Source organism: Rattus norvegicus, chromosome 19 (genome assembly GCF_036323735.1).
Source record: "Rattus norvegicus strain BN/NHsdMcwi chromosome 19, GRCr8, whole genome shotgun sequence".
NCBI lineage: Eukaryota > Metazoa > Chordata > Mammalia > Rodentia > Muridae > Rattus > Rattus norvegicus.
The window spans coordinates 21264525-21287372 of NC_086037.1; the positions used below are offsets into that span (position 1 = coordinate 21264525).

At 39.8% G+C, this 22848-nt stretch overlaps 1 protein-coding gene across 9 annotated transcripts in view; it reads left to right on the forward strand.

The window, feature by feature from the left end:
- Positions 1-22848, forward strand: part of Iqcml1 (IQ motif containing M like 1) — a 223714-nt gene that overhangs the window by 37266 nt on the left and 163600 nt on the right. For 5 of the 9 annotated variants that reach the window (XM_063278516.1, XM_063278517.1, XM_063278524.1 and 2 more), the window contains 3 exons: positions 7680-7757; positions 9863-9945; positions 17625-17889. In XM_063278516.1, coding sequence (XP_063134586.1) covers positions 7721-7757; positions 9863-9945; positions 17625-17889 — 385 coding nt within the window. In that variant the 5' untranslated portion in view covers positions 7680-7720. Of the gene's footprint in view, positions 1-7679; positions 7758-9862; positions 9946-17624; positions 17890-22848 lie in introns of those variants that run through there. The other 4 variants (XM_063278520.1, XM_063278521.1, XM_063278522.1 and 1 more) reach the window with 3 other exon arrangements.

A 22848-nucleotide genomic window follows, 5' to 3' on the forward strand; every position in this document is an offset into this window, starting at 1 on the left:
TTGATACACAGACTCACATGCACGAATGTACACACACACACACACACACACACACACACACACACATTCAAAAATGTATAAAAAAGGCCTGCATAGTCCGTATAGTGATATATGTATATGTTTCAAGAGCTGACCACTTATCTTACGAAACTTTGTACATAAAAATGCATGATAAGACATAATACTCGTACATTTTATTCAAGAAAAGCTTAAGTCTTCCTGTCATGGGAGTTTGAGGTGAGAGAAATGTAGTAAAAGGTGGATCTTTCTGAAGCCAGCTGCTTGTGTGTTCACTGCTATTTTGGACCAAAGCACTTAGATTCATTTCTCATTTGGCTAATTATGTTCTTCCTGTCAAGGTCTCTGTACTAGTCATATTGCAAAATGCATGGCAGGTTACATGGAGGTTTTAGTAGTAATAGGGTTTCTAAAGAGTAGGTTGTCTTGGAAAATGTAGAAGAATACAAAACTAAGACTTCAGAGCAACAGTGTGTGTGTGTGTGTGTGTGTGTGTGTGTGTGTGTGTGTGTGTGCAGATGTGCATATGCTATGGTGTGCATGTAGAGATCAAAAGGCAACCCTAGGTGTTGGTTCTTATCATCTTATCTTGTTTTAGACAGGATCTTTACTGTTTGTTCACTGTGTTGTCTAGGGTATCCAGGCTAAAAGCATCTCTGGGATTCTCCTGTCTCCATTTCTCATCTCCTTATTGGGGTCTTGTGATAGCAAACACTTGTCCTGCATGCTCTTACTCACATAAAATCCCCAAGAGGGATTTGAACTATGGACTTTACATTTCTTTCATAGAAAGCTAGCTCCCTAGAAGGGTCCCAGCTTTCTATGGTGCAATAGTACAGGCTTAGCCACATATACAATCAATGGAAGACAAAAGTTAGTACTTGGCCAGGTGGGTTTTCCAAAGTAACTCTGACACATCCAGCTTTTTAAAACAAAGCTCTGTGCTTCATATTTCTTTTGATGGAGAATCAGCTGATAATAAATAAAAATATCTATGAGGATTAGAGCTTAGTTTCAGTCTTATGTGTCATTTTGAAAAAGTAATAGGTGTCAGTAAATGCATTTTAGTTGCTAAATAAGATATTGGGAAAGTGTATACTATTCCCAGGGGCATAGCTTAATGAATAATACATATTTACAAAGGGAACACATTGTAAACCACATTCCATAAATGTCAGAAATTACTAGGACTTATAGTCTCACCTGAGACTCTTAACTCCTCTCCCTAGAGGTTGTACTTAGTTTTGAACTTTATATCAACTGGAGCATAAATCAGATCCTCTTTATGCTGACTTACTCTTTAACATTGTCTGTGAGAACCAATGATCTTTGATTAAGTCCAGTGTCAAGGCTGCAAATTTTCCACTATGTACATCGTGCTTACATTATTTATTCTTCTTTTGGTGGACATTAGAATTGTTTCTATTATTTCGATTTTTACACAGTACTACTATGATCATCCTTACATGTATCTTTCAGTAAATGGTGTTGCCTTTTCCATAAGGAGTCAGAATTGTCTGGTTCATGGGTAGGAATTTAGTTTTTGAAGATTATTTCCAACCAGTTTAATAAATTGACCAATTAATTCTCCAATAGGCAGGGAGTGAATATTTGAGTTGATCTATGTCTTTGGGGATTTTAAAGAGTCGTTTATTTGGGTATGTGTCTGTGAATTTTAGCCTTATTTTTTCTAATAACAAATCAATTTTGAGTATTATCTAATTTCCATTTGGAAATCTGCCTTGTAATTTTTTCAGTGTTTTCTTTTGTTATAATTTTACTGATTTGTGAAAGCATCTTAGATGTCTGTGTTTTCAATTTTACATTATGTAGAGACTAAAATTACGCATTTCAGTTCCTTGGAGCAGTTGGTACCTTTACTCAAATGTGGCTCCACTTGACAATGATCGACTCTCACTAACACAGGCATAATCTGCTTGATTCCCAGGAACTTCCGTACACATGTTTGATTTTGCTAAATCATTTTCGTGTATGTATGTGCATATATGTATATATCCACGGGGGCGGCTAGAGTTATATCTTGAGTATCTTTCCTTATATCTCTCTACCTTATTATTTTTTGAGACAAATATCATTGAGCCAAGAGCCAGTATAGTTAAGCAGATTGGCTGGTCAGCAAGCTCTAGGAACCATGCTGTCTTCTCTTCCCTAGCGCTACACAGACATGAGCTAGAGGCACACGCTGCCCCATCCAGCCTCAAGTGAGATCTGAGTGTTTGAATTAAGGTCCCTGTGTTTGGGCAGCACACACTGGGGTAACTTCCACCTCACCAAATTATATTTCATAGATCACTGTAGTAATCCGTAGTCATGTGAGATGACAGAAAACCACGGCTTATTGAACATGACTCAGCAGAGTCGGCTTCCTTTCCCCCCCTTTTATTAAAAATACAATTTTTCCTCTCACATAATGTATCCCGGCAACACTTTTCCCTTTATCTAACATCCCAGTTCCTCCTCCCCTCCCCACCCCTCCCCTCCAATCCAGAACACACCCTTTCTGTCATTAGAAATCGAACAGACTTCTAAATAATAATAATGCAATAAAATTAAAAAAAGATAAAACAAAACCTAACACATTGGAATAGGACGAAATGAACTGAAAGGACAGCCCAAGGAAAAGCAAAACTAACAGATACAGATGTCGTGATCCATTCATTTTCACACTCAGGAATTCCATGGAAATACAAAGCTGGAAGCCATTTACTCATTTCCTCTTTAAGGGCCTCTGTCATATTCATAAAGACCACTTCAAGGTCTCTTACTTGTAGTTAAACTATGTTGCAATGCTCAGGGCCTTCTGTGGTGTGGTTGCTGGCCCTAGTGGAGACATTTTGTCCCGGCTGTTCTTGTGTTTGTTACACTGGAGTCTACACAATTGGCTTTGGAAGACTGGAATTTTAGGTGCTGATTTCCTGTCTTGTCTTTGTTGGGGGAGGGGTGTTTTGTTCCTTGGTTTCTGTTGCTTTTTCTGGTTCTTAGGAGGGTGTGGTGGCTGTGTGTTGCCCAGTGGGGATGCTTCTGGGATCATACAAGGTGTGGTCAATGGGGATTCTAGCTAAAATGTATTCTAGGTGTCTTAGTTAGGGTTTTACTGCTGTGAACAGACACCATGACGAAGGCAAGTCTCCCCAATCCAAACGAGCAATCTCAGGTTCTTTCTGCTCGTAGTTATTGTTCTGTACAAGTGAGAAAATACTTTGTCTAAAGCAACTTGAAAGAGAAGGGGCTTATCTTTGCTTTCAGTCTAAGGAAACAGCATAGGATGGCATAAGGATTCCAGTTGTGGTGGCAGAAGCAAGAGGTGGTTGTTTGCACTGTCTCCACAGTCAGCAAGTACAGAGGGAACCACCGAGTCTCCTCTTTTCCTTTCTATTCTATCTGGTATAGCAGTATGGTGGCACTGGCGCTCTCTGGTAAACTTCTCAAAGACTTGCTCAGAAGTGTGTCGTCTGATGGGTTGTGATCTAGTCCAGTGGCCAATATGGATAGACCATCACCCTTGTTAATCTGAACGAAATGTAGCACAGATTGGGAACAGTGGTCAGACCAGACTACGAGAGAGAAGTTATGGAATGAGAGGGAGTGCCGAAGGCTGTGGGGGAGTCACGTGACTCAGGAGGTCTGGCCTGGACTTTTCCTTTTATGTCAGACTCTGCAGCTTCTGAAAAGGCAGGAAGTGGCCAAAGGAGACCTGGGAAACCTTGACCGCATAGTTGACTTCTGTCATTCAGAATCGGCGGTTTATTTTTTATTTCAAAATATATAAAAACAATACACCAAAATTAAAATCGGAAGGGCCCTTTAAAGTATTTTATCCCAGTAATATCATTTAAATGAGGAAAATTAAAACTAAACCAAGTCAAATCCACCTACTGACTTAGTTCCAGAGTTGTGGAGTTTTTAAGATTGTAGTCCCAAGCTTCTTTTTTTTTTTTTTTTTTTTGGTTCTTTTTTTTCGGAGCTGGGGACCGAACCCAGGGCCTTGCGCTTCCTAGGCAAGCGCTCTACCACTGAGCTAAATCCCCAACCCCAGTCCCAAGCTTCTTATTCATATTTATATAGGACGGTGAGATACACAAGGCCAGGGCCAAGGCCACGTCTTTAAATGCAATCAGAAGCAGTGGAAAGGAAATGATCTGGTCCACACTTTGGAAGGCGGATGCTCTTCTGTGAAGACAGACAAAAACGTAAGGTGCTTTGAGGCCCAGGGCCCCAGGAACAGGTAGATACAGGTCAAGTTTCTGAGAGCAAAGTGTGGAGGTGAAAGTGGGACTGGAGATTTAGAAACTTGGTGTGGAGAGACAGTGGGAAGAAAGTTAGTGTTAAATGAAAATTTCTTTTTTTTTAAAATTTTTTATTTTTTTAATGCATTTTCTTTTTTTTCTTCCATCTTTATTAAATTGGGTATTTCTTATTTACATTTCAAGTGTTATTCCCTTTCCCGGTTTCCGGGCAAAATCCCCCTCCCCCCTCCCCTTCCTTATGGGTGTTCCCCTCCCAACCCTCCCCCCATTGCCGCCCTTCCCCTAACAGTCTAGTTCACTGGGGGTTCAGTCTTAGCAGGACCCAGGGCTTCCCCTTCCACTGGTGCTCTTACTAGGATATTCATTGCTACCTATGAGGTCAGAGTCCAGGGTCAGTCCATGTATAGTCTTTAGGTAGTGGCTTAGTCCCTGGAAGCTCTGGTTGCTTGGCATTGTTGTACATATGGGGTCTCGAGCCCCTTCAAGCTCTTCCAGTTCTTTCTCTGATTCCTTCAATAGGGGACCTATTCTCAGTTCAGTGGTTTGCTGCTGGCATTTGCCTCTGTATTTGCTGTATTCTGGCTGTGTCTCTCAGGAGCGATCTACATCCGGCTCCTGTCGGTCTGCACTTCTTTGCTTCATCCATCTTGTCTAATTGGGTGGCTGTATATGTATGGGCCACATGTGGGGCAGGCTCTGAATGGGTGTTCCTTCAGTCTCTGTTTTAATCTTTGCCTCTCCCTTCCCTGCCAAGGGTATTCTTGTTCCCCTTTTAAAGAAGGAGTGAAGCATTCACATTTTGATCATCCGTCTTGAGTTTCATGTGTTCTAGGCATCTAGGGCAATTCGAGCATTTGGGCTAAAATCCACTTATCAGTGAGTGCATACCATGTGTGTCTTTCTGTGATTGGGTTAGCTCACTCAGGATGATGTTTTCCAGTTCCACCCATTTGCCTAATTTCTGTCATTTGTTCTCACACCAACTGCTGGGCCACCTTTTCCAGGTCCCTAAAGTATGGTCCCTTTCCCGGCATCCCCCTGTGGGGCAACCACATCTGTTCTTGATCCCAAGTACATCCTTATGAAAGACATAACATTTGTTATCTTTCCTTTGCTTGGCCAAAATTTCCAGGATACTAATGGCCAATTGTAAAGACAGAAGTTTTGTTTTAGCTCATGGTTTCAGAATTTTCTTTCCATGGTTGTTTGACTCCATCATTTCGGTCTGTGGTGGCACAGTACCTTAAACTAGGGACATTTGATGGAGGAAGTTTGCTCATATCCTGGAAGTGGAAGCAGAATGTCTAGGGTCTTGATATTCTCTTCAAAGGTATGACTCAGTTTCCAGAGATCCTCCTACCAGGAAATGCCACCACCTTCTGGTACTTTTATACAAGCCTTTAATATATAGGCCTTTGGGAAAAATGTAAGGTCCTATATGGTATAGTCTATGATCAACTCTGATTAGTCATCTACTTTATGAAGATAAGGTAGGAAATGAGTTCTAATTCTGTTTGCCTCTTATCCTACAAAAACAGGAATGTAAATCTTAAGCTTTCTCTTACCAATTTAGAGAACTTTAAGTTGATCTACCCAGAGAGGACATATTCTGTGATCCTGCCTACAATATAATTCTGAGACTTGGAGAAATAGATTTTTCTAGAATTCCGAATTTTTAAATACGTGTTGTAGTGGTTTCTTTGTCTGGGTAGGGACCGAGGAAACTTTTTATACTTCTTTATCTAACCACATGTGACTATAGTAATGACTTTCGTGGGGTGGAGTTTATGCTTATTACAATAGTCCCCAAAGGGTTGAACTCTTCTTCACAGATTGTTGGATGAGTCAGTCAACTGAACAGTTATGTGTAAAGTCTAGACTACGATGGTGTGTGGGTCCCTGCGAGGCATGTAGTATTCTTGTTTATAATCATACAAACACTGAGTGCACAGTTTCCACCAGTGCAAGTGATTCCATAACTCTAGAGACACGTAATACATAGCATAATGCTTTCAAAGGAACGTAGTATTGATGTAGAAAGGAGAACTCAGCTCCGTCCATGTACCAGTCCATTTCCGAGCATCTCCAGAATCTGGAACACTGGACTAGAAACCCCTGTATCAAGGTTCAAGGCAGAGGTAAACTTCAAAAATGAAGTTCTTAGAATCTAGACTGATATGTTCATTAAACTTCCCAGGTGCATGGTAGTCATTCACAGTTGAGGACAAGCAGTGTTTAATTTCTAGTATTTTTTTTTTAGTATAATTTTGCTTTCCAGGTGCATGTGGTCTGTGTGGGGTTATGGGACTCTTAGACATACTTCTATTGTTAGCTCCTTACACAGATGAAATAGACAGCATAGCTATGATATTTAAAGCAGAGATAAGGGACTGAGACTAGACAAGTCACGAAGGAGATGGGAACAAAACCCCGGGCACTTTTTAAGTTGAAGATGAACACAAATCTAAGATCAGAGCTGGAATGTATAAGGTATGAATTAGATATTAATAAGAAAGTAATGAAGTTACGTGAGCTCTCACAGCACCTCGAGGTAGAATATTTGAAGTTGAGTTCTTTTACTCCACGAAATAGCTGTTCGCATGAACTGTTGGTTCCCTTTCTCTCCATTTTTTCTTTCGGGCTCTACCAAATGTGAGGCAGTAGCTCTAGGAGCTGTCCAGCTCTGTTACAATACATGAACTGTCTGAGGGAAGTTCATTTAACTCCGTTCCAGAGGTGCAAATTACGGCGCTAGCTTTGTCCCAGCTTCAGTGGGGAAGCTTGTGGCTGAGTTTCTCATAGTGGCAGCACATGAGGAAGAGAGCAATCATATCTCAGAAACCGGAAGCCAGAGGGGCTAGGGTAGCTCAACCTAATCCTATTACATCCTCCACATGACTTAAAGATGCTTCACTAGTTCTTAAGTCCTTCACACTGTCATTGGCACACCAAGAGCCATGCTTTCAACATGGGAACCTTTGGGAATACACTTAAAGACATCCAAACCCTTTCAAAGCTGTTTGAGTCCAGTAAGGTAGAATGTAAGCAAATACCCCACCACCCATCAGAGAAGAGACATTGAAAGCTTTAGATCAGGGGGCTGGAGGGGTGGCTCTGCTCTTCCAGAGGAGCTGGGTTAAAGTCTCAGCACCTTCATGGCCGCTCACAACTATCTGTAATTCCAGTTCTAGGGCTTCTGATACTCTCACATGCATATAGACATCTGTGAAAGCAAAACACTAACGACTGTAAGATTGTGTGTGTGTGTGTGTGTGTAGCCCCGGAAAGTTTTAGATTAAAAGTATGCAATATAAGTGTTAGTTAATCATTTTATTTATGAATAAATAAAATACCTAAATAAGTGACCGTCACATCTTTATCACTCATAAACAGTGGCATTCAGCATTCAAGAAGGATAACCCAACCTACCCGTCATGGCAACTGCAGAAGCTATACCTGAAGTAGTGGAAGGTGAGTAGCCATGTTACCTAATCAATGAAATTGTTTTGAAGAATCTTTTCCTCTGATGCAATGACTCACAGAACAAACCATGTGTAAAGCATGACTTTTGACTTCTACGAACAGAGAAGGCCTGACATGTTATTTACTAGTCACGTGCGGCTACCCACTGCTTGAAACATGGCTGGTATAGCCAAGAGTGCCCATGACTAACAGCTGTTCATGTTTATCTTTTTGGAACATGATCTTTTCTATGCATGAATCTTTTATTGAAATATCTTGGCTTTCACCTGTTAGATATATGTTATTTTAGCCAACGATTATTTCCTTTAAAATAAAACTTAGTAGGAGCTTAAATATGAAACAGAGTTTGAGCTACTCTGGCTGGGGTGCTGGGAGCTCAAGAAATTAATGAAGTACAGATTTAAAGCTGCTGCTTGAGTTTGGATTTGCCTCACTGGGTCATTTCTCTGGAGATGTTTCTGTTTTAAACCTTTCCTTCCATCACGCAATGTAAAGCTTTAACTCTTCAAGGTGAAGTTTAGTCATCAGGGGGCCAGTTAGTGGTGGTTTATGCTATTCTATATTTCAGTATACTTTGTACTAAATGCCATTGAGTTTGTTAATAGATTCTTTCTAGAAGAACCCAAGCTCTATAGTACATAGAAAACAGGTGCAACGGTGTCCCGTGTGGGCACATTTGGCACTGAAAGCAGCACAGAGCTTAGCAGGTACGCAATGAATACATGCAGAATTGAGTTCATTGTGCCTAAGGTTATTTAGCACAGTTTTATTTTTGACTTTTTGAGACAGTATCTTGTTATGTAGCCCAGGCTGGCCTCAAAATCTTTTTGTCTCAGCTTCCCAAATGCTGGGATTCTAGGCATCTGCCAACAGGCTCAGTTTGAGGGTGCCTTTTCCAAATCCTGCGAATTCAGTCAAACACAGACCAGTAAGGGCATTCACTCAGACTACACATGCAGGATGGACTCACCCACATGACCATAAATCTTTGATTATCTTTTTTGTAATTTTTTTTGTGAAGGCTTTCTGGGAAGTGAAGTCTAACTGGGAAGGAGTGAAACTTTCTGTGTTAGAAAATACAGGCTTACAAGGCTCTGGGACTTTTGGGTGCATAAAAGGCTTGTTCAAGGATCCCCCTTGGGGGGGAATTAGAGGAAGGATTGAAAGAGTTGAAGGAGCTTGCAACCCCATAAAAACAACAATGCCAACCAACCAGAGCTTCCAGGGACTAAACCACTACCAAAAGACTATACATGGACTGACCCAGGGCTCCAACTGCATATGTGCCTTGTTGGGGCACCAGTGGAATGGGAAGCCCTTGGTCTTGCCAAGGTTGGACCCCCAGTGAAGAGGAATATGGGGGGCAGTCAGGGGGATGTATGGAAGGAATATCTGTAGGAGGGGAGGGGATGGGGGCTTATGGACAGGAAACCGGGAAGGGGAATAACATTTGAAATGTAAGTAAAGAAGTATATCTAATAAAAAATTAAAAAAAAAGAATGGATATTTCTCATTTCCATATAAGTCCTACTGATTTATTGAGGCATTTTATTTTATAATTGTTACTTTACCAACAAATTAAAAACACTCAAAAACGTATAGAGTTATATGCTTTAGTCAACTGGGTAAGAGTTAATATTTTTATGCCCCAAATGTATTTTAATATTTTTATAAGATGGTATTCAAAGAATCTTCAAAGACGATGGATATTTCAAGTTTGTTTGTTTTTTCCTTTAGTTTTTCAGGGACTTAATATTTAAGATCATTTAGCTCATTATCCTGACCACTATAAATTGAGTTTTCTTTTCAAATAATAGATATTACATACAAGTAGACGTTATTTCATTTCTTTCGAATCGAACTGTAAAGATTACTTAGAAAGTCCCCGTAATTGAGCCCCACAAAATCCACAACTGTCTCCAAAATTTAATCTCCTAGCTTCACCCCCTTGCTGTAGGGAAGTAAGTAATGATTTTAAGCAGTGCCTGGGAGGCTGAGGAAGGACAATGGCAAATGGCAAGCCAGCTTGTGACCTTGTCTCAGCCACAAAACAAATACTTTTATTTAAAGCAGTGTTTTTGTTTCCATTCTAGGCCCCTTATTAGAAACCACCCAGCGAGATTTTTTGCAAGAAGCAAAATCTCTTATCGCCCAGCATTACAAGAGAGTAAACGAGGTATTGCTTTGCGTTATTTAATGCGTCTATTCAGAAAAAATGAGTCAGGGACTTGAAGACCGTAATGATCATCACAAAAGCTTTCATGGACACTAATGACAGCTTCAAGTAGCTTTTATAAAAACCGATTCAGATGGCACACAGATCATTATTCAAATGATTTGATGATTACACACACACACACACACACACACACATGTTTGCACATTTGATATATTTAAGGGTGTTAACCCTTTCTTGGATTTATCATTTTATGTAAGTATTCCCTTAAGTCTGTTTAGACAAAACTAGAATAGAAGCTTCACCATGAGACGCACCTCTCCGGTCTCCTCAGCCTGATATGTGAACCGGTGTCTTTTCCCGTGTCACTTTGCATTAAAGCTCTCTGTTGCAGTCTGTAGACCCTGGAGGACAGGCTGTCTTCTCGGAATGTCGTATCTCCAGCAACAAGCGTTGTGCCTGCTCAACAGACATTTGCTAGGCGTCAGGCAGTTGTGCGGTCTTAGGAAGGGTGGGAGGGTAAAAGGGAGCAAAGACGGGGGTCCCAGTTTGGGAAAAAGGCTTTGCAGAGCAGGTGGGAAATCTTAAGACGGGGCAGCCATTGGGACAAGTGGTAAAGGTAATACTTAGCACCAAGAGCTTAATGACATCTTGAGTTGGCAACAATTAGAAGTGACAACAACTTGGCTTTTTGTAACCAGCTCTGTCCATCTGTAGGACAGATATTGTATAGACAATTGCATTTCAGGGACCTGGAGCTGTGTCAGTCTTCCACTGACTATGCTGCTCAAAATTAAGAAACACGTGATTAAAAACAACTGAAAAATTATATCCTGTTATCAATACATACAATCAATTCATGACAGCATACCTCCATCCTGAGTGGTTTCCAGCTTAGCAGAGAAACATTTGGGAATTTTATAGGCAGTTAAGTGTTCTCAGAGGTGGTTAAAATGACTAAATTAAAAAAATTATTTAAAAATAGACTGTATTTCTTGAGATAATTTAATTATAATTAATTTCTCCCTTCCCATCCTTCCCTTGAAATCCTTCCATATACCCCTTCCTGCTCTCCTTCAAATTCATCCATTCTTTAAATGTTATTATATATTCATATATATATATGTATATACACTTTTTTAAAATTAACTTGAGTATTTCTTATTTACATTTCGAGTGTTATTCCCTTTCCCGGATTCCGGGCAAACATCCCCCTAATCCCTCCCCCTCCCCTTCTTTATGGGTGTTCCCCTCCCCTTCCTCCCCCATTGCTGCCCTCCCCCCAACAATCTAGTTCACTGGGGGTTCAGTCTTAGCAGGACCCAGGGCTTCCCCTTCCACTGGTGCTCTTACTAGGATATTCATTGCTACCTATGAGGTCAGAGTCCAGGGTCAGTCCATATATAGTCTTTAGGTAGTGGCTTAGTCCCTGGAAGCTCTGGTTGCTTGGCATTGTTGTTCATAAGGGGTCTCGAGCTCCTTCAAGCTCTTCCAGTTCTTTCTCTGATTCCTTCAACGGGGGTCCTATTCTCAGTTCAGTGGTTTGCTGCTGGCATTCGCCTCTGTATTTGCTGTATTCTGGCTGTGTCTCTCAGGAGCGATCTACATCCAGCTCCTGTCGGCCTGCATTTCTTTGCTTCATCCATCTTGTCTAATTGGATGGCTGTATATGTATGGGCCACATGTGGGGCAGGCTCTGAATGGGTGTTCCTTCTGTGTCTGTTTTAATCTTTGCCTCTCTATTCCCTGCCAAGGGTATTCTTGTTCCCCTTTTAAAGAAGGAGTGAAGCATTCACATTTTGATCATCCGTCTTGAGTTTCATGTGTTCTAGGCATCTAGGGTAATTCAAGCATTTGGGCTAATAGCCACTTATCAATGAGTGCATACCATGTGTGTTTTTCTGTGATTGGGTTACCTCACTCAGGATGATATTTTCCAGTTCCAACCATTTGCCTACGAATTTCATAAAGTCATTGTTTTTGATAGCTGAGTAATATTCCATTGTGTAGATGTACCACATTTTCTGTATCCATTCCTCTGTTGAAGGGCATCTGGGTTCTTTCCAGCTTCTGGCTATTATAAATAAGGCTGCTATGAACATAGTGGAGCACGTGTCTTTTTTATATGTTGGGGCATCTTTTGGGTATATGCCCAAGAGAGGTATAGCTGGATCCTCAGGTAGTTCAATGTCCAATTTTCTGAGGAACCTCCAGACTGATTTCCAGAATGGTTGTACCAGTCTGCAATCCCACCAACAATGGAGGAGTGTTCCTCTTTCTCCACATCCTTGCCAGCATCTGCTGTCACCTGAGTTTTTGATCTTAGCCATTCTCACTGGTGTGAGGTAAAATCTCAGGGTTGTTTTGATTTGCATTTCCCTTATGACTAAAGATGTTGAACATTTCTTTAGGTGTTTCTCAGCCATTCGGCATTCCTCAGCTGTGAATTCTTTGTTTAGCTCTGAACCCCATTTTTTAATAGGGTTATTTGTCTCCCTGCGGTCTAACTTCTTGGGTTCTTTGTATATTTTGGATATAAGGCCTCTATCTGTTGTAGGATTGGTAAAGATCTTTTCCCAATCTGTTGGTTGCCGTTTTGTCCTAACCACAGTGTCCTTTGCCTTACAGAAGCTTTGCAGTTTTATGAGATCCCATTTGTCGATTCTTGATCTTAGAGCATAAGCCATTGGTGTTTTGTTCAGGAAATTTTTTCCAGTGCCCATGTGTTCCAGATGCTTCCCTAGTTTTTCTTCTATTAGTTTGAGTGTATCTGGTTTGATGTGGAGGTCCTTGATCCACTTGGACTTAAGCTTTGTACAGGGTGATAAGCATGGATCGATCTGTATTTCTTCTACATGTTGACCTCCAGTTGAACCAGCACCATTTGCTGAAAATGCTATCTTTTTTCCATTTGATGGTTTTGGCTCCTTTGTCAAAAATCAAGTGCCCATAGGTGTGTGGGTTCATTTCTGGGTCTTCAATTCTGTTCCATTGGTCTACCTGTCTGTCTCTGTGCCAATACCATGCAGTTTTTATCACTATTGCTCTGTAACACTGCTTGAGTTCAGGGATAGTGATTCCCCCTGAAGTCCTCTTATTGTTGAGGATAGTTTTAGCTATCCTGGGTTTTTTGTTATTCCAGATGAATTTGCAAATTGTTCTGTCTAACTCTTTGAAGAATTGGATTGGTATTTTGATGGGGATTGCATTGAATCTGTAGATTGCTTTTGGTAGAATGGCCATTTTTACTATATTAATCCTGCCAATCCATGAGCATGGGAGATCTTTCCATCTTCTGAGGTCTGCTTCTATTTCTTTCTTCAGTGTCTTGAAGTTCTTATTGTACAGATCTTTTACTTGCTTGGTTAAAGTCACACCGAGGTACTTAATATTATTTGGGTCTATTATGAAGGGTGTCGTTTCCCTAATTTCTTTCTCGGCTTGTTTCTCTTTTGTGTAGAGGAAGGCTACTGATTTATTTGAGTTAATTTTATACCCAGCCACTTTGCTGAAGTTGTTTATCAGCTTTAGTAGTTCTCTGGTGGAACTTTTGGGGTCACTTAAATATACTATCGTATTCATCTGCAAATAGTGATATTTTGACTTCTTCTTTTCCGATCTGTATCCCCTTGACCTCCTTTTGTTGTCTGATTGCTCTGGCTAGAACTTCAAGAACTATATTGAATAAGTAGGGAGAGAGTGGGCAGCCTTGTCTAGTCCCTGATTTTAGTGGGATTGCTTCAAGTTTCTCTCCATTTAGTTTAATGTTAGCAACTGGTTTGCTGTATATGGCTTTTACTATGTTTAGGTATGGGCCTTGAATTCCTATTCTTTCCAGAACTTTTATCATGAAGGGGTGTTGAATTTTGTCAAATGCTTTCTCAGCATCTAATGAAATGATCATGTGGTTTTGTTCTTTCAGTTTGTTTATATAATGGATCACGTTGATGGTTTTCCGTATATTAAACCATCCCTGCATGCCTGGGATGAAGCCTACTTGATCATGGTGGATGATTGTTTTGATGTGCTCTTGGATTTGGTTTGCCAGAATTTTATTGAGTATTTTTGCGTCGATATTCATAAGGGAAATTGGTCTGAAGTTCTCTTTCTTTGTTGTGTCTTTGTGTGGTTTATGTATAAGAGTAATTGTGGCTTCGTAGAAGGTATTCGGTAGTGATCCATCTGTTTCAATTTTGTGGAATAGTTTGGATAATATTGGTATGAGGTCTTCTATGAAGGTCTGATAGAATTCTGCACTAAACCCATCTGGACCTGGGCTCTTTTTGGTTGGGAGACCTTTAATGACTGCTTCTATTTCCTTAGGAGTTATAGGGCTGTTTAACTGGTTTATCTGTTCCTGATTTAACTTCGGTACCTGGTATCTGTCTAGGAAATTGTCCATTTCCTGCAGATTTTCAAGTTTTGTTGAATATAGGCTTTTATAGTAAGATCTGATGATTTTTTGAATTTCCTCTGAATCTGTAGTTATGTCTCCCTTTTCATTTCTGATTTTGTTAATTTGGACACACTCTCCGTGTCCTCTCGTTAGTCTGGCTAAGGGTTTATCTATCTTGTTGATTTTCTCAAAGAAACAACTTTTGGTTCTGTTGATTCTTTCAATGGTCCTTTTTGTTTCTACTTGGTTGATTTCAGCTCTGAGTCTGATTATTTCCTGCCTTCTACTCCTCTTGGGTGTATTTGCTTCTTTTTGTTCTAGAGCTTTTAGGTGTGTTGTCAAGCTGCTGATATATGCTCTTTCCTGTTTCTTTCTGCAGGCACTCAGCGCTATGAGTTTTCCTCTTAGCACAGCTTTCATTGTGTCCCATAAGTTTGGGTATGTTGTGCCTTCGTTTTCATTAAATTCTAAAAAGTCTTTAATTTCTTTCTTTATTTCTTCCTTGACCAGGTTATCATTGAGTAGAGCATTGTTCAATTTCCACGTATAAGTGGGCATTATTCCCTTATTGTTATTGAAGACCAGCTTTAGGCCGTGGTGGTCTGATAGCACGCATGGGATTATTTCTATCTTTCTGTACCTGTTGAGGCCTGTTTTTTGACCAATTATATGGTCAATTTTGGAGAAAGTACCATGAGGAGCTGAGAAGAAGGTATATCCTTTTGTTTTAGGATAGAATGTTCTATAAATATCTGTTGGGTCCATTTGCCTCATGACTTCTCTTAGTCTGTCTACGTCTCTGTTTAATTTCTGTTTCCATGATCTGTCCATTGATGAAAGTGGGGTGTTGAAATCTCCTACTATTATTGTGTGAGGTGCAATGTGTGTTTTGAGCTTTAGTAAGGTTTCTTTTACAAATGTAGTTGCCCTTGTATTTGGGGCATAGATATTTAGGATTAAGAGTTCATCTTGGTGGATTTTTCCTTTGATGAATATGAAGTGTCCTTCCTTAACCTTTTTGATGACTTTTAGTTGAAAATTGATTTTATTTGATATTAGAATGGCTACTCCAGCTTGCTTCTTCCTACCATTTGCTTGGAAAGTTGTTTTCCAGCCTTTCACTCTGAGGTAGTGTCTGTCTTTGTCTCTGAGGTGTGTTTCCTGTAGGCAGCAGAATGCAGGGTCCTTGTTGGGTATCCAGTTTGTTAATCTATGTCTTTTTATTGGGGAGTTGAGCCCATTGATGTTGAGAGATATTAAGGAATAGTGATTATTGCTTCCTGTTATATTCATATTTGGATGTGAGGTTATGTTTGTGTGCTTTTCTTCTCTTTGTTTTGTTGCCAAGACGATTAGTTTCTTGCTTCTTCTAGGGTATAGCTTGCCTCCTTATATTGGGCTTTACCATTTATTATCCTTTGTAGTGCTGGATTTGTAGAAAGATAATGTGTAAATTTGATTTTGTCATGGAATATCTTGGTTTCTCCATCATGTTAATTGAGAGTTTTGCAGGATACAGTAACCTGGGCTGGCATTTGTGTTTTTTTAGGGTGTGTATGACATCTGTCCAGGATCTTCTGGCTTTCATAGTTTCTGGCGAAAAGTCTGGTGTGATTCTGTAGGTCTGCCTTTATTTGTTCCTTGACCTTTTTCCCTTACTGCTCTTAATATTCTTTCTTTATTTTGTGTGTTTGGTGTTTTGACTATTATGTGACGGGAGGTGTGTTCTTTTCTGGTCCAATCTATTTGGAGTTCTGTAGGCTTCTTGTATGCCTATGGGTATCTCTTTTTTTAGGTTAGGGAAGTTTTCTTCTATGATTTTTTGAAGATATTTACTGGTCCTTTGAGCTGGGAGTCTTCACTCTCTTCTATACCTATTATCCTTAGGTTTGATCTTCTCATTGAGTCCTGGATTTCCTGTATATTTTGGACCAGTAACTTTTTCTGCTTTACATTATCTTTGACAGTTGAGTCGATGATTTCTATGGAATCTTCTGCTCCTGAGATTTTCTCTTCCATCTCTTGTATTCTGTTGGTGAAGCTTGTATCTACAGCTCCTTGTCTCTTCTTTTGGTTTTCTATATCCAGGGTTGTTTCCATGTGTTCTTTCTTGATTGCTTCTATTTCCATTTTTAATTCCTTCAACTGTTTGATTGTGTTTTCCTGGAATTCTTTCAGGGATTTTCGTGACTCCTATCTCTAGGCTTCTACTTGTTTATTTATGTTTTCCTGGAATTCTTTCAGGGATTTTTGCGATTCCTCTCTGTAGGCTTCTACTTGTTTATTAATGTTTTCCTGTGTTTCTCTAAGGGAGTTCTTCACGTCTTTCTTGAAGTCCTCTAGCATCATGATCAAATATGATTTTGAAACTAGATCTTGCTTTTCTGGTGTGTTTGGATATTCCGTGTTTGCTTTGGTGGGAGAATTGGGCTCCGATGATGCCATGTAGTCTTGGTTTCTGTTGCTTGCCTCTCGCCATCAGATTATCTCTCGTGTTACTTTGTTCTGCTATTTCTGACAGTGGCTAGACTGTCCTATAAGCCTGTGTGTCAGGAGTGCTGTAGACATGTTTTCCTGTTTTCTTTCAGCCAGTTATGGGGACAGAGTGTTCTGCTTTCGGGCGTGTAGTTTTTCCTATCTACAGGTCTTCAGCTGTTCCTGTGGGCCTGTGTCTTGAGTTCACCAGGCAGGTGGCTTGCAGCAGAAAAGTTGGTCTTACCTGTGGTCCAGAGGCTCAAGTTTGCTCGTGGGGTGTTGCTTATGAGCTCTCCGCGGTGGCAGCAACCAGGAAGCGCATATACACTTTTATTTACATTTCTTTTTTTTTTTCCAGAGCTGGGGACCGAACAGGGCCTTGTGCTTGCTGGGCAAGTGCTCTACCACTGAGCTAAATCCCCAACCCCTTTCATATATATTTCTATATTTCTAAATGTTCAATTTGAATAATGCTGCCTGTATGTAAGTTTTGGGGGGTGTTTGTTTGCACACCTACATTTTAAAATATCTCTTTTGAGACACAAGCTGCTATTGGACAAATCACTTTCCTTTTGAAGTGGGATTTTGAAGTCCCATTCATGCTTGGGACTAGCTTTAGAGTGTGGGCTTAATTAATAACGGTCATGCATGTTGCAGTAAATATCTTCTCAGCGAGATGGTTTTCAAAATGCAGCCAGCTATGGTATGATTTTTTTTTCATCTCGGTAAAGTTTACTTATAAACTTAACCATGCAACTACATTAAAAAAATAAATATTAAAATTTTAATTTTTTTGTTTTATTTATAGAATAAGGCTCATGGAACGTCTATAGATGTCTTTAAAAACAAACACCAAAAACCGAAAACTGGCCAATTCATACCTTTCGAGATTAAGAAAAGTGAAATCCTTAATGTCGTTGAAGAACATCGGTTGGTACTCAGAAGCATTAGCTCCCCCAAGGACACTGCCAAATGCTCAAATTTAACTGAGGCCTCACAGCAAACTTCCTTGAAGGAGCAGCATGTTCCGAATATAAAAAATAAGTACCAGCCTGTAGACCTTTTAAAAAAAGGTAAGCCTCACATGGCAGCAAGAAGATTGGAAAAGCAGCACATGGAACCCTTTGCTGTTTTTGAGAGCTTGAAATAAAATTTTCTGGTTCAAATGGTACCTAGAACCTTGTTTTAGCCGTGAAGGCTGAGGAGGATGGTTTCTGGAGCTTCCAACGTTTGATCTGTCAGAAACTGTGACAAGAGCATCCTAACAGGGAAGGGGAACCTAGGAACCAGAACTGGCTCATGTGTTTTCCTTAAGTGACATTTTTTTCTTTTTCTAGTGCAGATAGTTCGAGAATATTTATTTACCAAATAGCTTAAGTTCTATTGATGGGGACCATTAGGGCAAGCAACCTCTTTTCAGGGATGTTTCCCCAGCTCCCTCAACAGTATACCTAGGCTGTAGAGTTTTCCACAAGGCAAACATTAGTAAAAATGTATTCTTTATTAGAAGCGTAGTAAGGGGGAAACCTCGGTTCCATTTAAGCAAAGTCAATACTGTTTTCTTCATAGTAACAGCTTAAAAAAATGACCTCAAAACACACTTGTAGTTGTTATAGTGGTCAAAGGCTTAGGTATTTCTAAAATATTTCCTAAGCCATTCATCTGTTTATAGTTTTTTTTTCTCAGCAAAGACTTTTCTTTCTGTGTCAGACACTGTTCAGAACTGGGGAAACAAAAGGTTAAAAAAGACTTATAGATCAATGTTAGGTTCGAGAATATTCTTTTCCCACTGCATGGCAATTGCTGAATGAGAAGTAAAAGAAAGTATATGGGAACACCATGAAATAATAAACTAAAGGCCAAAATGAAAATTTATCAGCAAAGATCTCACTAGAAATAGGATTTTAAGACATTTCTTTATTGTTAAGAGCAGAGAGAAGCCCCATTGAGCAGTGGGAGAAAAATTCCTCAGTCCCCAGAAGGGCGAAAGATCATGATATCAGGAAACAAAGCTGGGAAGAGGGATAGGGCCAGACTTTTGGGAATCTAAGCAGCCTAGGGTTTGAATCTATGCTTTTAGCAGATGAGAGCAAAGAAATATAAATAACAATGTCTTAGTGTTGTATTGCTGACAAGAGACACCACGACTACAGTTCTTTTAAAGAAAAACATTTAATTGGGACTGGCTTCCGTTTCAGAGGTTTAGTCTATTTTCATCATGGTGGGAACCATGATGGCATGCGGGCAGACATGGTTGAGAGGTAGTTGTGAGTTCTATATCTGAATCCACAGGCAGGTTTAAGCTTCTAAGACACCAAAGCCATACCCTACTGACAAACCTTCTCCAATAAAGCCACACCTCCTATTGTCACTTCCTATGTGCCTATAGGCATCCTTCATCCCTGCATCCCTGGGATGAAGCCTACTTGATCATGATGGGGGATTGATTTGATGTGTTCTTGGATTCAGTTTGCAAGAATCTTATTATTTTGGCATCTATATTCATAAGAGAAATTTGCCTGAAGTTCTCTTTCTTTGTTGGGTCTTTGTGTGGTTTACGTATAAGACTAATTGTGACTTTGTAGAAGGAATTTGGTAGTGTTCCTTCAGTTTCTATTTTGTGGAATAGTTTGGATAGTATTGGTATTAGGTCTTCTACGAAGGTCTGATAGAATTCAGCACTAAACCCATCTATGTGGTCCTTGGTTTTCTTTGATTTGGAGACTTTTAACTTCTATTTCTTTAGGAGTTATTGGACTGTTTAGATGGTTTATCTGATCCTGATTTAACTTTGGTACCTGGTATCTGTCTAGAAAATTGTCCATTTCATTCATATTTTGCAGTTTTGTTGAGTATAGGCTTCTGCAGTAGGATCTGATGTCTTTGAATTTCCTTGGTTTCTGTTGTTATGCCTCCCTTTTCATTTCTTATTTTGCTAATTTGGATACTGTCTCTGTGCCCTCTGGTTAGGCTTGCTCAGGGTTTATCTATCTTGTTGATTTTCTCAAAGAACCAGCTCTTGGTTTCTTGATTCATTGTATAGTTCTTTCTGTTTCTACTTGGTTGATTTCAGCCCTGAGTTTGATTATTTCCTGTCTTCTACTCCTCTTGGGTGTATTTGCTTCTTTTTGTTCTAGAGCTTTCAGATGTGCTGTCAAGCTGCTAGTGTATGCTCTCTCTAGTTTCTTTTTGGAGGCACCCAGAGCTATGAGTTTTCCTCTTAGTACTGCTTTCATTGTGCTCTATAAGTTTCAATATGCTGGGCCTTCATTATCATTAAATTCTAAAAAGTCTTTAACTTCCTTCTTTATTTCTTCCTTGATCAAGTTATCATTGAGTAGAGCATTGTTAAGCTTTCATGTATATGTGGGTTTTCGGTCATTTTTTGTTGTTCTTGAAGACCAGCCTTAGTCCACGGTAGTAGGACAGGATGCCTGGGATTATTTCTATCATCTTGTATCTGTTGAGGCCTGTTTTATGACCTTTATGACCAAGGGTGCCCTTGCATTTAGAGCATAGATATTCAGAATTGAGAGTTCATCTTGGTGGATTTTTTCTTTGATGAGTATAAAGTATCCTGCCTTATCTTTTTTGATAACTTTTGGTTGAAAGTTGATTTCATTTGATATTAGAATGGCTTCTCCAGCTTGTTTCTTGTGACCATTTGCTTGGAAACTTTTTTCTAGCCTTTTACTTTGAGGAAGTGTCTGTCTTTTCACTGAGGTGTGTTTCCTATATACAGCAAAATGCTAGGTTCTGTTTACATATCCAGTCTCTTAGTCTATGCCTTTTTATTGAGGAATTGAGTACATTTGTATTGGTAGATATTAGGAACTAATGATTATTGTTTCCTATTATTTTTGTTTTTAGAGGTGGAATTATGTTTGTGTGGCTATCTTCTTTTGGGTTAGTTGAAAGATTACTTTCTTGCTTTATCTAGGGTTTAGCTTCCTGCCTTGTGTTGGAGTTCTCCATTTAGTATCTTTTATGGGGCTGGATTTGTGAAAATATATTGTGTAAATTTGGTTTTGTAATGGAATATCTTGGTTTCTCCATCTATGGTAATGGAGAGTTTTACTGAATATAGTAGCCTGGGCTGGCATTTGTGTTCTCTTAGGGTCTGTATGACAACTGTGCAGGATCGTCTAGCTTTCATAGTCTCTGTTGCGAAGTCTCGTGTAATTCTGGTAGGTCTGCCTTTATATGTTACTAGACCTTTTTGTCTTACTGCTTTAATATTCTTTCTTTGTTTAGTACATTTGGTGTTTTGACTATTATGTGCTGGGAGGAATTTTTTTCTGCTTCAGTCTACTTGGAGTTCTGTAGGCTTCTTGTATGCTTTTGGGCTTCTCTTTAGGTTAGGGAAATTTTCTTCTATAACTTTGTTGAAGATATTTACCGACCTTTATGTTGGGAATCTTTGCTATCTTCTATACCTATTATCCTTAGGTTTGATCTCATTGTGTCCTTGATATCTCAGATGTTTTGGGTTAGGATCTTTTTGCATTTTGCATTTTCTTTGATGGTTGTGTCAATGTTTTCTAAGGAATCTTCTGCCCCTGAGATCCTCTCTTCTATCTCTTGTGTTCTGTTGGTGATGCTTGCATATATGACTCCTGATCTCTTTCCTAGGTTTTCTGTCTCCAGGGTTGACTTCCTTTGTGGTTTCTTTATTGTTTCTATTTCTATTTTTAGATCCTGGATGGTTTTGTTCAATTCCTTCACCTGTTTGGTTGTGTTTTCATGTAATTCTTTAAGGGATTTTTATGCTTCCTCTTTAAGGGGTTCTAATTGTTTACTTGTGTTGTCCTGTATTTCTTTAAGGTTTTTACTTATATCCTTCTTAAAAGTCATCTAACATCATTATGAGATGTGAGTTTAAATGGGAATCTTGCTTTTATGGTGTGTTGGGATATCCTTGCCCTGCTGTGGTAAGAAAACTGGGTTCTGAAGATGCCAAGTTGCCTTGGTTTCTGTTGCTCATGTTCTTACACTTGGTTCTTGCCATTTGTTTATCTCTGGTGTTAGCTGGTCTTGCTGTCTTTGACAGTCACTTGACCCTCCTGTAAGTCTGTTTGTCAGCTCTCCTGGGAGACCAACTCTTTCCCAGCAGGATCAGGACACAGAGGCCCGTGGCTCAGTATCACCTCTGGGTGCAGACAGAAACTGGAATGATCCTGTCCCAGATTGTTCCTTGGCTCCTGTGTCCTGAGGGCTCCAGGTGGGTCCCTAGGAGCAGAAGTTGTAGTCCTACCTGTGCTCTTGGTGTGCTAGCACTCCTTCCCTTCTTCCTTCCCTTTCCTCACTCCAAGCCTTCCTTCCCATGCAAACCCTTCTTTATTATCTTTTAAATTCATGACCCCCTTTTAAAATTGTTAAATGTGTGTGGGTATGTGTATGTGTTCGCACACACACACATGTGTGCATGTCCATGTCAGTGTCTGTGTCTGTGTGTATTGCAAAATATACATAAATACAACCTGCTTCATCTGTGCAATGTTGCTTGTATGTGTATTTTCAGGCTGACCATTTGATAATGGATAGCCAATTGGTGTACTCTTCCCTAGGGAAGAATATTTCTACCACATTCAGCATTCTTTGGTTGCCTGTAATTCTTCCTCTAGGGTTGAGACTTCATGAGCTTCCTCCTTCCGTGTTAGCATGTTTACTGGTGTCCTTCATGCTCAAACAGTCATGTTGGTGAGACTTTAAAAGTGTAGCTTCTGACATTACATGGAAACACAGGCTCACAGCAAATTCTCTGTTCCTCTGGCTCTTACAATGTTTTTGTCCCTTCTGCAGTGATCACTAAACATTAGGTGCAGGAATTTTTTTGTAGATAAGTTGAGACTGGGCTCTACAACTCCCATTTGTAGAGTTGTAGTTTTCTGTAATGGCCTCCTTGTGTTGTAAAGAGACGTTTCCTTAATGAGGTATGAGAACTACACTTATCTGTATGTATAAGGTCAAGTATGCAGAATGTAGTTAGGGATCGTGCTGATTAGAATTATTAGTCCAGTGCTAGTTGTAGG